The sequence below is a fragment of the Oreochromis niloticus genome, linkage group LG9 (genome assembly GCF_001858045.2).
Source record: "Oreochromis niloticus isolate F11D_XX linkage group LG9, O_niloticus_UMD_NMBU, whole genome shotgun sequence".
NCBI classification, from domain to species: Eukaryota; Metazoa; Chordata; class Actinopteri; order Cichliformes; family Cichlidae; genus Oreochromis; species Oreochromis niloticus.
This window is the reverse complement of record NC_031974.2, coordinates 7482578-7496374: the sequence shown is the minus strand read 5'-3', so window position 1 is coordinate 7496374 and position 13797 is coordinate 7482578. Positions and strand designations below refer to the sequence as shown.

The following is a 13797-nucleotide window of genomic DNA, read 5'->3' as shown; positions in this document are numbered from 1 at the left end:
TTGTGTTTCTTATTCTCCTTCCAGGTTTTCCTTTGACAAGGACGTAAAATTTACCGTGTTGAAGATCTGATTTGTGTTCAGGTTGAACAAAAATTACCAGTAAATATTTTTAGGCGACATGGCTGAAAATGAAAGGCTGCTGATTGGGATCGAACTGTCTTTACAGTCAGCCTCAGACGGGTTTTCTTCCACTTCCTCGTTGGCTTCATGCAGGACGCTGCTTGTTGTCACAAAGTCTCACTGACCCGCATAACATATTTTTGGTTTCTTTTTCTTATCAGCTCATGTGATTAGCTCTGCTACAAGGAAACAGGGAGAAAAGATCTTCTTAAGTCCCCGTTGAGCCTTTTTTAACAACACTGAAAATCTGTGATGTTATCAGTGCTTTGGTGGTTTTAGGTGATATCAGCCTGAACAATCAGCACACGTCTCTTGTGCTCTTCTGCTTCTTTACCTCGCCTTTAAAACCAGAATACTTCCACATGTGACCTTTAATGGCAGCAAACCTCCACCTCACTTCTGCTCTCTCCTTTCATTGTCCTGCTGGCTGCTAAATCCTGCTCTGGACTTTTATTCGAGTAGCGTTATGATATTCTCGGTTAGTGATCTCCTCCAGATTTAGCTTAACGCATGAAAACCTTGCCTGGTGCAGCTTTAACGGACAGCTTTTTGTCCCATAATGTTTGTGTGTTCAGCGTTTCAGAACGAGTCGCCCTAATCCCCGAACACAACGCTGCAGATGGATCAATCCATGCAGTCATAAGCGGCATAATGCAGCTTTAAGGTGGCAGGATGTTTCTCTGGAGCCTCATCGCCGCCCCGTGTGTTCTCATTTGACTCTCCATCGGCACCAATCATATGAGGGGGAAGGTGAGAGGTGGACAGGGATTAAGAGGTGAATCTCTAGGTAGCTTTCAGACAACATGAGTGTCAGACTACAGAATCCATACTGCCGAAACCTAACCATGTGTAATGCTGCATCCTTGACCGAAACACTTTAAGACATCTGCAGAATTTACAGTTAAATGCTTTCAAAAACAGCATCAGTGGTTTTCTGTCTCTATGTGCTTTACATCACAGCTGACTTTTAGAGAAACCTCACTGAATTCCTTGTCTCCGCTCACATATCCTGTCAGGTAATAGCCACGCTTCTACTTTTGTTGTTGTTGTGCAAATACTGAGATAATCAGAGCTTTGTGAGGAGGATTAAGGATAGATATCCTCTTGAGGCAGAAGGAAAAGAAGCAGCAGAAAATGTGAAACAGGCACCTAAGAGTCAAAGGTTTCAAAAATTTTAAGCAAAAATAAAGTCGGCCTGAGTAATTTATCCGATCGTGGGAGAGGCAGACAATGATTAAATGAAATTTAAATGAAAGTTAAAGAAAATATGAAATATACATTTATAAATATCCTGCTGTGCTCCTGTACTGTGAGCCCATGTAAGTTTTTGAGATAACCGTATTAATGAACAACCGCCCAGTCATACACAACAATACAATGTGGCTGTAATATAAGCAAATTTAATATTATTATTAACCTGCTGTATCCGATTTCAACTCATATCATAATTAAGTATTGGAACATTTACTTGCACCGTGTAGACGTAGAAAACAAGTAGAAAACCATTTAAATGAGCTTTCATAATCCATCATTTCAGCAGCAGCTACACTTTGTTTGAGAAGTCATCAAGTATTTTGGAAACACCTGCAATCAAAACCTTCTCTTTTGTTTTATGCTCCAAGGTTTTTGTTATGATGACAGCAATGAATCTACTAAAAAAATGTCAGGTTTGTACCTGACATGCGGCAAAGTGAGCACACAGAGCAGGAAGCTGCAGCCAAAATATAGCTCCACTTGGCTGGATACCAGCATAATCCCAGCCCTGATAGTAAATCACAAGCATCTGGCAACATGATGTGTCATTTGGAAGACATGTCACGTGTGAAGTTTATGGGGACAAGTTTAAGTTTATAGACATCCTTTAAAGGTTGACCTTGATTTAGAAACAGTAAAAGTCCTCAACATGAGCAAGAGGTATGGAGAAATGTCGTAAGGAGTATTTCTGGAGTTTGGTCTGCCCTTCGAGGAATCTGAGGAGGGGATGGTTTTGGCTCTTCAGCTTCTCAAGCCTTACACACACACACACACACACACACACACACACACACACACACACACACACACACACACACACACACACACACACACAGAAGCTATAGGCTTATCTGAGGGAGAAAAATGCTGATATTTCCCTCTGTATAAAATTACAGTCCGTGGAAATGCCGCAGGGTCATGGGGCAGACAGTGGTGCTTTTGGTGTTCCCACCCTGAATGGCAGACAGGACCACAAAGACGCCAGCAGACCAGGCATATAGAGGAACATATGAAAGCAGCAAGCAGGCTGTGTGTGTGAGAAAGAGTTTTCTCGAAACACGGTTCATTTTGTAGATTTATGGTTACATTTATTTTTTGTTGTTTTAAATTATTCAACTTTCAGTTAAAGTCCTGAATTGAGAATCAAACTTCACACAAACAGTGATTATCTATGAAATAAACCCACAGGAAATATTCAAAGTAAAAGTTTCAGGGTGAAGATGAGTAAAGTTTAGAGCAAGAATAAAAAGAACAAAATGATCAGTGGAAGAATTAAAGGAAGCGACTGTCATCAGCAGAAAAATGCCTGCATTGTCCTTAAAATGTAAAAAAGACCTCTGTTTAGATTTTCACGCTGCGCAGCCTTTTGTGGTTGTGCAAATAATGACGTTAAAAACCTCTAACAAGCCTTTCAGGATTGGGTGGAGACCGCAGTTTGAACCTTGCTTCAAACAGCTGTCAACAGCGGTTTCTTTTAATTCTGCCTTTAGTCTGAAGACAAGTTCAGACAACGACCGGCTCGGTGTGAAAGCCAGCGCTAATAAATCAACTAAAGCTTTTGTTCCACACAGAGCGTTTATCTAAATGATGAGAAATCACCATCCTGACAAAACATATGCAAACATCTGCCATCCATAGCAGAGGCCTTTGTACGATCTTAGTATTTATGTGTTAAAAATGTCAACCAGCCAGATCAAGTCATTAAAAACCACACTCCCACTGCTGATGACTAAAGATAGAAAAGTCACCACTGACACTTTGATTCTCATGACTTAAAACTTTTTCAATAGTTTATTTTAGAGAAATAAAAGAGCAAACAAGGAAAATACTTTTTCTTGTCTAAAAATAAAATGATGTGTTACATCAGAAAGTGGCAGTAACGATATTATTCTGGATTTTATTTTTGTGGCCTTAAAGATGATTTTTTTGTTCAAATACACAAAATGAATACTTTCCTATTTTCTTCTTCTTTTGGCCGCTCATTTATGGGTCGCTACAGGGCCCCCGTGTCTCGATCTCACCCTATCGCTGGCATCTTCCTCTGTCACAGCTCTGCATGTCCTCCCTCACTACATCCATGAACCTTCTCTGTGTCAGTAAACGCACTGTCTTTCCCCAGTTGTTGTTAAACAGGGCCTTGATCAATCCAATATGGAAATCTCATTCTTGATGATCAGCATATTCAGCTTCACAAAGACGTTCCAGCAAAATCTCTTCCTGATGCGTTTCTGCCTCCACATTTCTCTGGCTCGCGACCAGCACTAAGCGCTCACACGCTTGGCTTCATCATCAGCGGAGTTAGTTTATATGGTTTGGATTAAATCAAACCAGTTTCCACTTTGGCAACAGTCCTTGGTCTACACCAGGGGTGTCGAACTCCAGGGCTCGAGGGCCGGTGTGCTGCAGGTTTTAGTGTCCTTGATCCATCACAGCTGATTTAAACGGCTAAATTGCCTCCTCAACATTTCTTGAAGTTCTCCAGAGGCCTGGTGATGAACTAATCATTTGATTCAGGTGTGTTGATCCAGGGTGAGATCTAAAACCTGCAGGGCACCGGCCCTCGAGGCCTGGAGTTTGACACCCCTGCTCTATACTGTAAGGATACAGTGCAGACACGGCTCATTAATGCTGAGTAACTAACTAATAAAATCCAAATCTGAAGCACAGACATCCTGGAGGGTCTCTATTAGTAAAATAAAATAAAAAGTCAACAATGAAAATCAACAACAACTGCGTTTCTCGAGCTGAACTCGAGAAATCTGGCTTTGCATAATAACCATCAGTACATTAATCCAATGCAAACACACAGAGGCACTAATATACATACAATGCAGATCACATTAAGAGTTCCAAGTTCATACATTAATATTTTAATCCATATCATGGAATCACATGAACCATCTGTGTGTGGCTAAATGCACTGTCGTGTGTTTGATAGCGATGATTTTCATTGCAGACGTCACTTTGTTGCCCACCCCTCCATCTGCTCCAGACCTGGAATATAATCCAGATTAATGCATTCGAACCCCCGCGACTCACACACATACACACACTCATTATGTTCTGGAAACACACACACAGACACATGCACAGTTGCAGCGGAGACAGCACATTGAGTCCTACTGTATTTCAAATTCTCTCACACACGCAAACACACACGGATGCTGGTGTTGCTGCACAATGGTGATATCTGGGTCAGCGCTGGTGTCATTTTTTGTTTTTTTATCACATCCGTTGTTTGTGTGACCCAATGGCCATCATCACATCAAACCACAGCGAGCGAGGAGGGATTTTTCTCTGTTAGGCGATGTGTGAGGGAACGGATTAAATCATCAGCGATCAGAGATGAAATGAGGAGTGCCTTTGTCTCTTTGGCTATGTGTGTGTGTGTGTGTGTGTGTGTGTGTGCGTGTGTGTGTTTGTGTGTGTGTGTGTGTGTGTGTGTGTGTGTGTGTGTGTGTGTGTGTGTGTGTGTGTGTGTGTGAGCGCCTGACCTCCGAAGCCTGGTCTCATGGCGAAGTCGTGCTCTTCAATCCTCAGCAGTTGTTCACTTTTTATTAGTAATGTTTTGGTGCTGTCCTGCCTCTTCAGCTTGTAGTCAATACGTCTGCAGAGAGAACACACACAGAGGCATAAATACACACACACCCACATAGACACACAGCATGTTGAGTGAGTAGTTATGTCATTGAATTAATTGAACATTTTGATTAGAAAAGAATACAATTTGTAGTTTTCTTCCTGCTCTTTGTTCTTCCCATCATGCAGTTCTCTCTAACCCTGCCAAAACCAAAACCTTTATTAAAGGCGTGGCCGGGCTCCATGAACAAATAACACACGTGCACACGCACACATGTTCGCACGTATTCCCCATCAAACTAAAACACAAAGCATTTTATTATGTTCCACAACAACCTCGAAGCTACTGCAGGCCTGATAAACACAGCTGCTGAGAGTCAATAGTCAAACACAGATAATGAGCATTTTCAGCTGCATGGACCATTAGAAGTGGCTTCCTCGGCCTTCACGGAGAAGTCAGGACTAATCCTCCATACAATTATAACACACGTTATAATATAAAAGGCTTAAAATGTTTACAGTACATGACAAAAACAACAGGGTTCAGTTTAGTTTCCAAAGTGAGGTTCATCCTTTCAATTTGTTTTTATTGTTTAACACTCTTTTTAGTTTCAGTATTATTTGAATTTTTTTGCTATTGTTATAATATGAATGGCATTATGCTAAAAAAAAATCTAATAATATATAAAAATTGAAGACAATTCATTCTTTTTTCAGTTTGTTTTGTCTGGACACGCGTTAGGCTACTTTCAAATCACCATTTAAGCCATCAAGCATGGATCCGGACTGTGATCATCAAAGTTTACGATAAAAACCTAGTGTTTATCATGTAAACATGCTAAGACTGCAAGGACACATAAAACTTGTTCACTAGCTGGGACCACATCCTCGGTAACGATGGGCCATGAGGGATGAGGAAGTGTGAACTGGTGCTGCGGTTTGGGGAAGGCCTCGAAGGGGACTGTGGACGGCGGCTCCCGGGCCGGGCAGATCCCCATGTACTAATGAGAAATGAATGAAGGAAAGGAAGAGAGGAGAAGAGGAGAAGAGAGGGAAAGTGGGGGGGAAGGGTGGGGCATGAAAATGAGAACAGCAGGTATTGGAGAAGGCAGGCTTTTATAGCCGGAGGGGGCGTGAAGGAGGAGGGGTCCCGCTCCTGAAATTCAGATGATATCTCCACTACAAAGAGACTCATTAACTGCTACATCAACACTAATACTCGTATAATTGAGCCCAGTTCACTAATGGATCGTTACTTCTACCTCCAGAAATGTATATTCAGTTCAGTTGTACGAGGACAGCAGGATGAGGGGAGAGCAGAACAGAGCAGGACTCAGTAACAGCTGTGACACCGGAACTGTTTGAATCAAGCTGTAAACAGTTTTATTTCTACTGTAAGCATTGACCTTTTATTTACATGGCCGCCTGAGGGGATTGACTCACTTTGAGGAACTGACGCTTTGGCACTTTGCAGGCTGCTGCTTGTTCTTCATCGCAGTTTTATATTAAATCTCATGCAATGCAACAAAGAGGATGTTGGGAAAATTCAGTCTACAGTGTTAAGGGAATACATTTTGTATGTGTGCTCTGTGTGTGCTTGAAAATGATGTTTCCAACCCTGTCATCTCCCCCAGACGTGGATTAGTTCACAGCAGCTGGGTTGCAAAGTGGTTTGCAGAGTAACAGAAACCGGGCAGACACGGCCAGGCTAAAGCAGCTAAAACAGCACAATCTATGTGATTTGCATTTAGATGCATAGCCTTGCATAGCTTTGAGATCAGAGTGACCTTGGCCTGGACTGCAGGTGAGCTTGACTTTGTGGCCTGCCTGAACTAATGCTCGATTTGGTAAGGCTAAATAACCCCAGGCACAGAGAACACATATAACACCATACAATACTACAACGTAATGGAAAATTTCTACAAAAGAGAAACAAGATGACGTCATTTGAACACACAAACTAATCAAATGAACAAAAAAAGAAACAACCACAAAGAAATTACAACGAAAACAAATCAAAACAAAATGACCACAAAGTGACACAAAAAAAAGGACACAAATTTACCACAAGGAGAAAATGATGTCTACATGTAAGCATACAAACAACCAAAAACAGATGTGCTTAAAAGAGACACATGAAGTACCACACTTCAAATATTTACGAAACAAACAAACAAAGAAGAGATTGCTGAAGTGTTATATACACCACGCACATACATAAGCACACACTTAGAAAGTTTGGAAAGCCTAAAGTCTAAATCTAATCAAACTGTAGATAATATATAATAAGATTTTCTTTTTTTATGTAACTTATGACCTTCATCATGAGGTTGTTGGGAAGCTTTGTTGAAATCAGGGAACTTCAAATGATTCTGGATTTATTGTGTGGATTTTGGATGGAGGGGACTGATGCTGTGACAGATGCAGTCTGTGATATGTGGCTGAAATGTTTAGAGAGCTTTTAACCACATTTTTGAGAAACCAGTGAACAATGAGTCTTCACACACAACCTTGCGGAGCAGGAACTCTGCATACCACATTATGTAGCAGCTTGTCAATGGTATTGATTGTTTTTGGTTGAAACTGTCTTCAAATGACCCAGAACAAAGTCATTGCCGGCAAAACTGTGAACAGCAGGACCAACATTCGAACAGGGGAACCCCAGAATGACGACATTTAGGATGCACAAAGTGTAATTATAGCTTAAGCATAACTGACTTTCAGTTGTAATACATGCAGAATTGCGTGCGTGTGCATGTGCACGTGTGTGTGTGCATGTGCACGTGTGTGTGTGTGGACGTGGTAATCACATGCACAAAGGTGAACATGCAGTGGTAAAAGTGATGAAAGCTGTTTGAGATCTTCTGGATGCAAAGCCTCTTTAAAAGTCACACACCTTGACACACATAAATGATACCACACATGGACATGCAGACACACAAACACACATTCATTCCTCTGTTATTGTGAGGTTAAAAAAATAATTTCAGCCAAATCCTATTTCTATAATCCTTTAAATTAACCTTGACTAACACTCCAAAATCCACCCAGAACAAACCCAACGTAGCGCTAATCTCAAGCCTGAAGCTAATTTAATCAACTAATAATCAACACTGGATGTAACATGTTGGCTTTTTTTTTTTTTAAATTGTTGCTTAAATGAAATAAAAAGTCCTTATTTTAGACAATAAACTCTAAAATCCTGACATTTTAGAGGCCAGAGGAGGAAGTGCATTCAGATACTGAAAATCCTGACTGGCACAAATTTTTCTCCCCTAAAAGTTCCTTTTCTGTAAAACTACACAATTCAGTATTAGTTAAATGGCCTAAAAGAATTTGAAAGTACAGCTTAGTTCTTGTGTTCAAGTAAATTAATTGTTTATTTTTTGAAATGTGGTTGGATAAAACCTCCATTGTGAAGCTGCCACAGTGGGTGTCCCTGTGGTTTAGCAGGCGGAGCAGGTTAGAGGATTTTTAGCTGGACTGTGATTCGATCCCTCCCTCTCCTGGTTTGCATGTCCTTAGGGATGATACTGAATCCAAAGGTCACTGATGTGTGTGACTGAAAAAGTGACAAAAGCAGTCCATTTTACTTTTGTGAGAACCCTCCCCCCTAATTTCTTTCTGATATTTTGTTGTTTTGTTCTTTGCATGTCCTCCTTCATCACATACATGAATCTTCTCTGTCGTCTTCCTGTTTTCCTCCTGCCCGGCAGCTCCATATTCAGGATCCCTCCTCTGCACATGTTCGAACCATGTCAGCCTCGCTTCTCTAACTTTGCCTCCAAACCTGAGCTCAACCTCTGATGTCCTTCTGGAGGAAAATAGATTAGAAATGAACTCTACCTTATTCAGCTAAAGTTGAAATTGCTGGTAGAAACGCATTCATGAGTATTAATAATGAACAAGAATGAAAGCGATAAATAATAATTTCATTTATAATAATAGAAAAAACTCCTGATTACACCTTAATGTAAATAACCTTTTCAATACAGAGATTGCACTTTTCATATATTTACACAGAGGTATTAGTACATTTAGTTACATTTATACAGTTACAGTTGTGCCTGTTCTTATCAAACAATGAGGTTAGCATATTGATAAATGATGCAGATGAGCCCAAAGCTCGGGCTTCAACTTCTAAACATTGTTTCTCGACTTATCCTCCTTGTGGTCATCTCAGGCACATCTCTGCTGTATGTGTGAGCACAGAAGCCCCACCTGATGCAACACCTTCCTCTCCCTGGGGCACCTCCTCCAACCCTTCTGAGGGGCATTCCCAGGCAAGCAGAGAGACATAATCTCTGTTTTGTGTCCTGGGTCTGCCCTGAGGCCCTCTACCATTTAGACACACCCAAAACACCTCACCTAGGAGGTTTCCGGGAGGCATTTTAGTCAAATGTGGAACCATCTCAGCTGAATCCTTTCCAGTTTAAAGAAGTGTTGGGGATTGGGCAGCAGTTGAAGGCGGGGGCTTTGGTGGTCCAATCCCCAGCTACTTAAACGGGCTTTAGGGACACTGTCTGTAATCTTAAAAATGCACCAATTATGTTTCAGTTTCTTTCAGGTGCTTTCAAAAACACATAATGCTCCCACTTGTCTTAAAGTCTTTTCTTATTTATTCTTCTCCTTCTCCTTTTAGTCGTCGCCACGGCGGATCATCTGCCTCCGTCGCACCAACCTTCTGCATCTCCTCCTTCACTACAGCCTTAAATCTTCTCTCTGGCCTTCTTCTTCCTAGCTGCTCCATTTTTAATATTTCCAACAATGTTGAGACTAACACCAGAGTTTGTAGAAAAATTGGTTTTATTTTATAAGTATTTAATAAATAAAGTATTTATTAACCTCAGCTCAAAATGAGAGCCCGAAGAGCATGAAGGCACCTCTCAAAACCCAAACTCAGGCATCATGTTTTCCACACCTTATCAGGTGTAAGCGTAGACAGTTAAGCTTCGGCAACACCTAGACTCTTGCAATGCTGCGGGGGTTTGCAGAGGGCTGTAACACTTGCCTGTCTGACTTTGTTGGACCGCTCAACCTGAGCCATCCCTCTGATTTACTCCTTTCTAATTTTGTCCATTCTGGTCACTCCCAGTGAAATCTTAACACCCCCGGGTCGTCCTCCTGTAACTCACACAAAGCTACTCAAGTACAGTCCAAGAATGAAATTTTTTGCCTGAAATGAGCAAAACAGTTTAAGCAGAAGTTGTGAGCAGAACTTCCACTACTGCTGGAAACATTTGGTCCTCGCAAAGATAGATGACACGATGAACACACAAAACCTCAAGTCAGTGCGACAGATGAGGGCAGCCTGCCTGCTGCTGTCAGCAGCAGGATTCACCCACAACTGCTGCTGTAATACTACACTGAACACACACACAGACACACACACACAACTAATTCAACTCTAATTTCAGGATTTTATCTTCTCTGTTTAAAGAAAACACTGTTGGGAAACTGGCTTATTTGTTGCATTACTGCAAAGTGTTCAGTGCAGTTCTGTGCTACATTTACAAACCTTCATTTATGTCTTCTTTACATTTATTGTAATATATATTCAACATATATGTACGTAAAAGAAAATTTTTAGTGTGACCTAGAACATCAATCACAGGCCGAGTTGGTTTTATCGCAGTAATTTCTGCTCTGCTGTGTACTCACTCGGCTGTTTTTGCACTTTAATTTCACAGAGATTACCTGCTGTACAAACAGTGAGGGCTGGGTTATGGTATTATATATATGGATCAAGGTCATATTGTTATCTCACTGTTGCAACACATACATCAGCTCTCAGGTGGTGTAAATGACAAAGGGTAAAACTCAGTCACTGCTTTATTGCATGACTGTTTTTATTGCATGACTTTATGTGTTTATTTTAAGTGTGTTATATGGAATCAAATGTAGAGTCATTAATATTATTATAACTGTCTGTGCTTGGACATGCTTTGGAAACATTTTTATGCACAAATTGTACTTCAGATTGCAAACTAGTGTACTTATTGAATAGATATTTATATTGAATTTGGCTGAGATAAAGAAATCCAAGTGTTAAATGTATGTTGGGTTGGAAAGAGTGAAGTCCATTCGGTCAGTTTACATATTTGGTTCTCCTACAGGAATCTGAAGAAGCTTATTAGACGGCGTGTGTGAGCTGCTCAGAACAGAAGCTGCATTCACTGATTCTGGAAAGCTGGCTGTTGCTGTTTTTTTTTCTTTTCCATTTGAAACCTGTCTGAGGTGCAGGCTTTCAAAATCTGCAATATGCTAAACCTGCAGTGGTCACTTCTCCATGGACTGGTGCTCCTGCAGACAGCAGACTCAGCAAAAAAAGAGCAGCTTTCCACTTAACTGTGAAGTGCTGCAGACTTACTTTTAAACTAAAAATAATCCTGCCACGCTGTGAAGGGCAGGGAACCTTGATGTCACTTTTACACATTATCATTTATTTTAAGCAAATGAAAGGAAATCTACAGAAGTGAAATTTCCTTTGCAGCTGACTCTGTGGTTTTTCTGTAAAACTGGGATGTGAGAGTCAGCAACCCATATGGGAACCTCTTTGTGACGTGTTCTGCAGAAGTGAATCACAGCTTCCTGACATCCACAAAATTTCCTGTAAGCTCTCTGCTCTCCTTAAACTGATGCTGTAGAAACTTCAGCTTCCTGCTCCTCAGTCAGCTCTAGTAACTTTAAATAATTGTGTTGCTGTAACAGTGAAAGGAATTTCAAATGTAAAGTCTCTGAGGTTTAATCTGCATTTTAAACTTATACAAAGCCACATAAGCTACTTTCAGCTGCTCCCTCATCACAAAAGGGCACCGCAGCAGGCAGTAATATAATATTTCTGTTCACGCAGACTAAAAGTAATTCATTTTTAGATGTTTATGGTTAGTGTCGTTTCGTGGGAAGACAGCTGCTTGTTCAAATCTGAAAGCTTTGAAAGCTGCTGAAGCCTTTCTGTGAGGAGTTTGCATGTTCTCCCACAGTGCAAAGACATGCATGGAGTTCTATCATTGGCCATAGGCTTGAATGATTGCCTATCGCTGTGTGTTACCCATGTGACTGACTGGCAATCATCCTGCCTCTCAATTTTATAAGTGATTAATAAAAAGGATCTTAAACCATAAAGCTGGATCTTTATGGTTTAAGTCCAGCAGCAACTGGTTTCCTTTCAGTACCATTAAAACTGTATGACAGCTCTCCTTAGTCTGACCTTTTCTACCATGTGTAGCACCCATATTTTAGCTGTTAGTTCTGTTGTATATACAACACAACAGTAGATACAGAAACCTCTTCAGTCAGTCACTTCACATCGTCACAGTTTCTGTGATCCGTGATGTTAAAAAAAGGCAAAATTTTCAGGCTCAAAAACACAAATTGGAGACATTCACACATATCTGCCAAAAAAGCATCTGCACTGATTGGTTGGGCTTCTGGTCATGTGGCTTCAGGCCCTCCCTCGATCACTGAGAAAACATAGATAGCACCAAATCTTGAATTTAAACTGAACGGCTACATTTAAGGGGTTGTGTTTAAGTGTTTAACCCTACCCCTCCATGCACCCTGGAACTAGTGGAAGCTGTGAAAGACACTTTTTACTATTTTATTTGCCTCTTTATTTGTTTTATTGTTCTGGTTTTTCTGCATAATCAGAAGAAACATCTCATGGATACTTTGCAACACGAATCAAGTAGACAAAGACATTTTTAAGCATAATATAGATCTGAAACATTAAACTGAGCAGCGACAGAAGGACGGCACATTTAACACATCTGCATTAAAGTCCCAAAAAATAAAATAAGACACAAACGATAAGTCAGCTCTCATCTCATCTGCACTACTGGCTCAAACTGCCTCAGTAGGAACACACAGATCTAACAGTGAGTGTGTCTCACCCTCCAAACTTGAACTTGCTGTTCTCCCCAAGGAAGACCTCCTTGTGTTTCCTGCGGCTTGAACTGCGGCCACCAGTCACCATGGCGACAAAGCTGGCTGCTGCCAGGTAGGTGAGTACGTCCACCTTCATTCTTCACAGGTTTCCCTGCCAAAGCAGACACAGCTCATCCCGACCTCCCTCCTCCAGGTCTCAGCCAGTCCTGCTGACTAACGCTGGTCAAACATCCCACAGCAGCTGGATGCTTCCTCAACCAGAGACCTCCAGGACATCAGCGAGATTTCCAACCAGGACAAATACATGAGGAAGTTCCTGAAGTATTCTCTCACATGCATGTGTCTCTGCAGTGTAGATCTCTGCAGCTCCTTAGTTTCCAGCTGAACATCCCAGTTCAATGATCTCCAGGAATCTTCTGTCTTCCCACCAAATCATCCATCCACTGCTCTCCTCTCTCTCGCTTTCACTCCCTCTCTCTCTCTCCCAGTCTGTTTGTTTCTGCGGTTTTGTGGATCTCTCTATCCCTGATTAAAATCGATATGAATCTATTCCTCGCGGCGATAGAGGAATGACACTAATTCCACCCTAATCCTCTTATCTACAGCCACAGCAATCTTTCACTAACCTACAAACAGCCACACACATGCATACACACACACTCATCAGTAATCAGGATTTTCTCAGTGGGACAATGAAAAAAGAAGCACGAGGTTAGCGCACACCTCCACTTTGCATAGGTAGAGTGTTTATGAGGGAAAACGAAGGTTTGAAAGCGGCACAAACAACAATAGCTCATCAAGCTCAGCCGTGGTTTAATCTGAGCTAGAGTGGAGGGAAATGTGTCTAATCCTGCTTTACCTACCGTCTTCCTCAGCTTACACCTCTGGAAGACATAATCTTGAACACACAAACGGTGCAGCAACACAGCAGCGCACACAAACTGCATTTTTCGATGA

The 13797-nt window shown here is 41.3% G+C and overlaps 1 protein-coding gene across 1 annotated transcript in view; it reads right to left on the bottom strand.

Annotated features, from left to right (window-relative positions):
• LOC100708037 (gamma-aminobutyric acid receptor subunit rho-3) overlaps positions 1-13237 on the bottom strand; it is a 30117-nt gene extending 16880 nt beyond the window's left edge. The window contains exons 1-2 of the mRNA XM_003459045.5: positions 12846-13237; positions 4869-4981 (exon numbers count right to left, since the gene is read on the bottom strand). Coding sequence (XP_003459093.1) covers positions 4869-4981; positions 12846-12976 — 244 coding nt within the window. The 5' untranslated portion in view covers positions 12977-13237. The remainder of the gene's footprint in view (positions 1-4868; positions 4982-12845) is intronic.
• Positions 13238-13797: the final 560 nt, after the last annotated feature.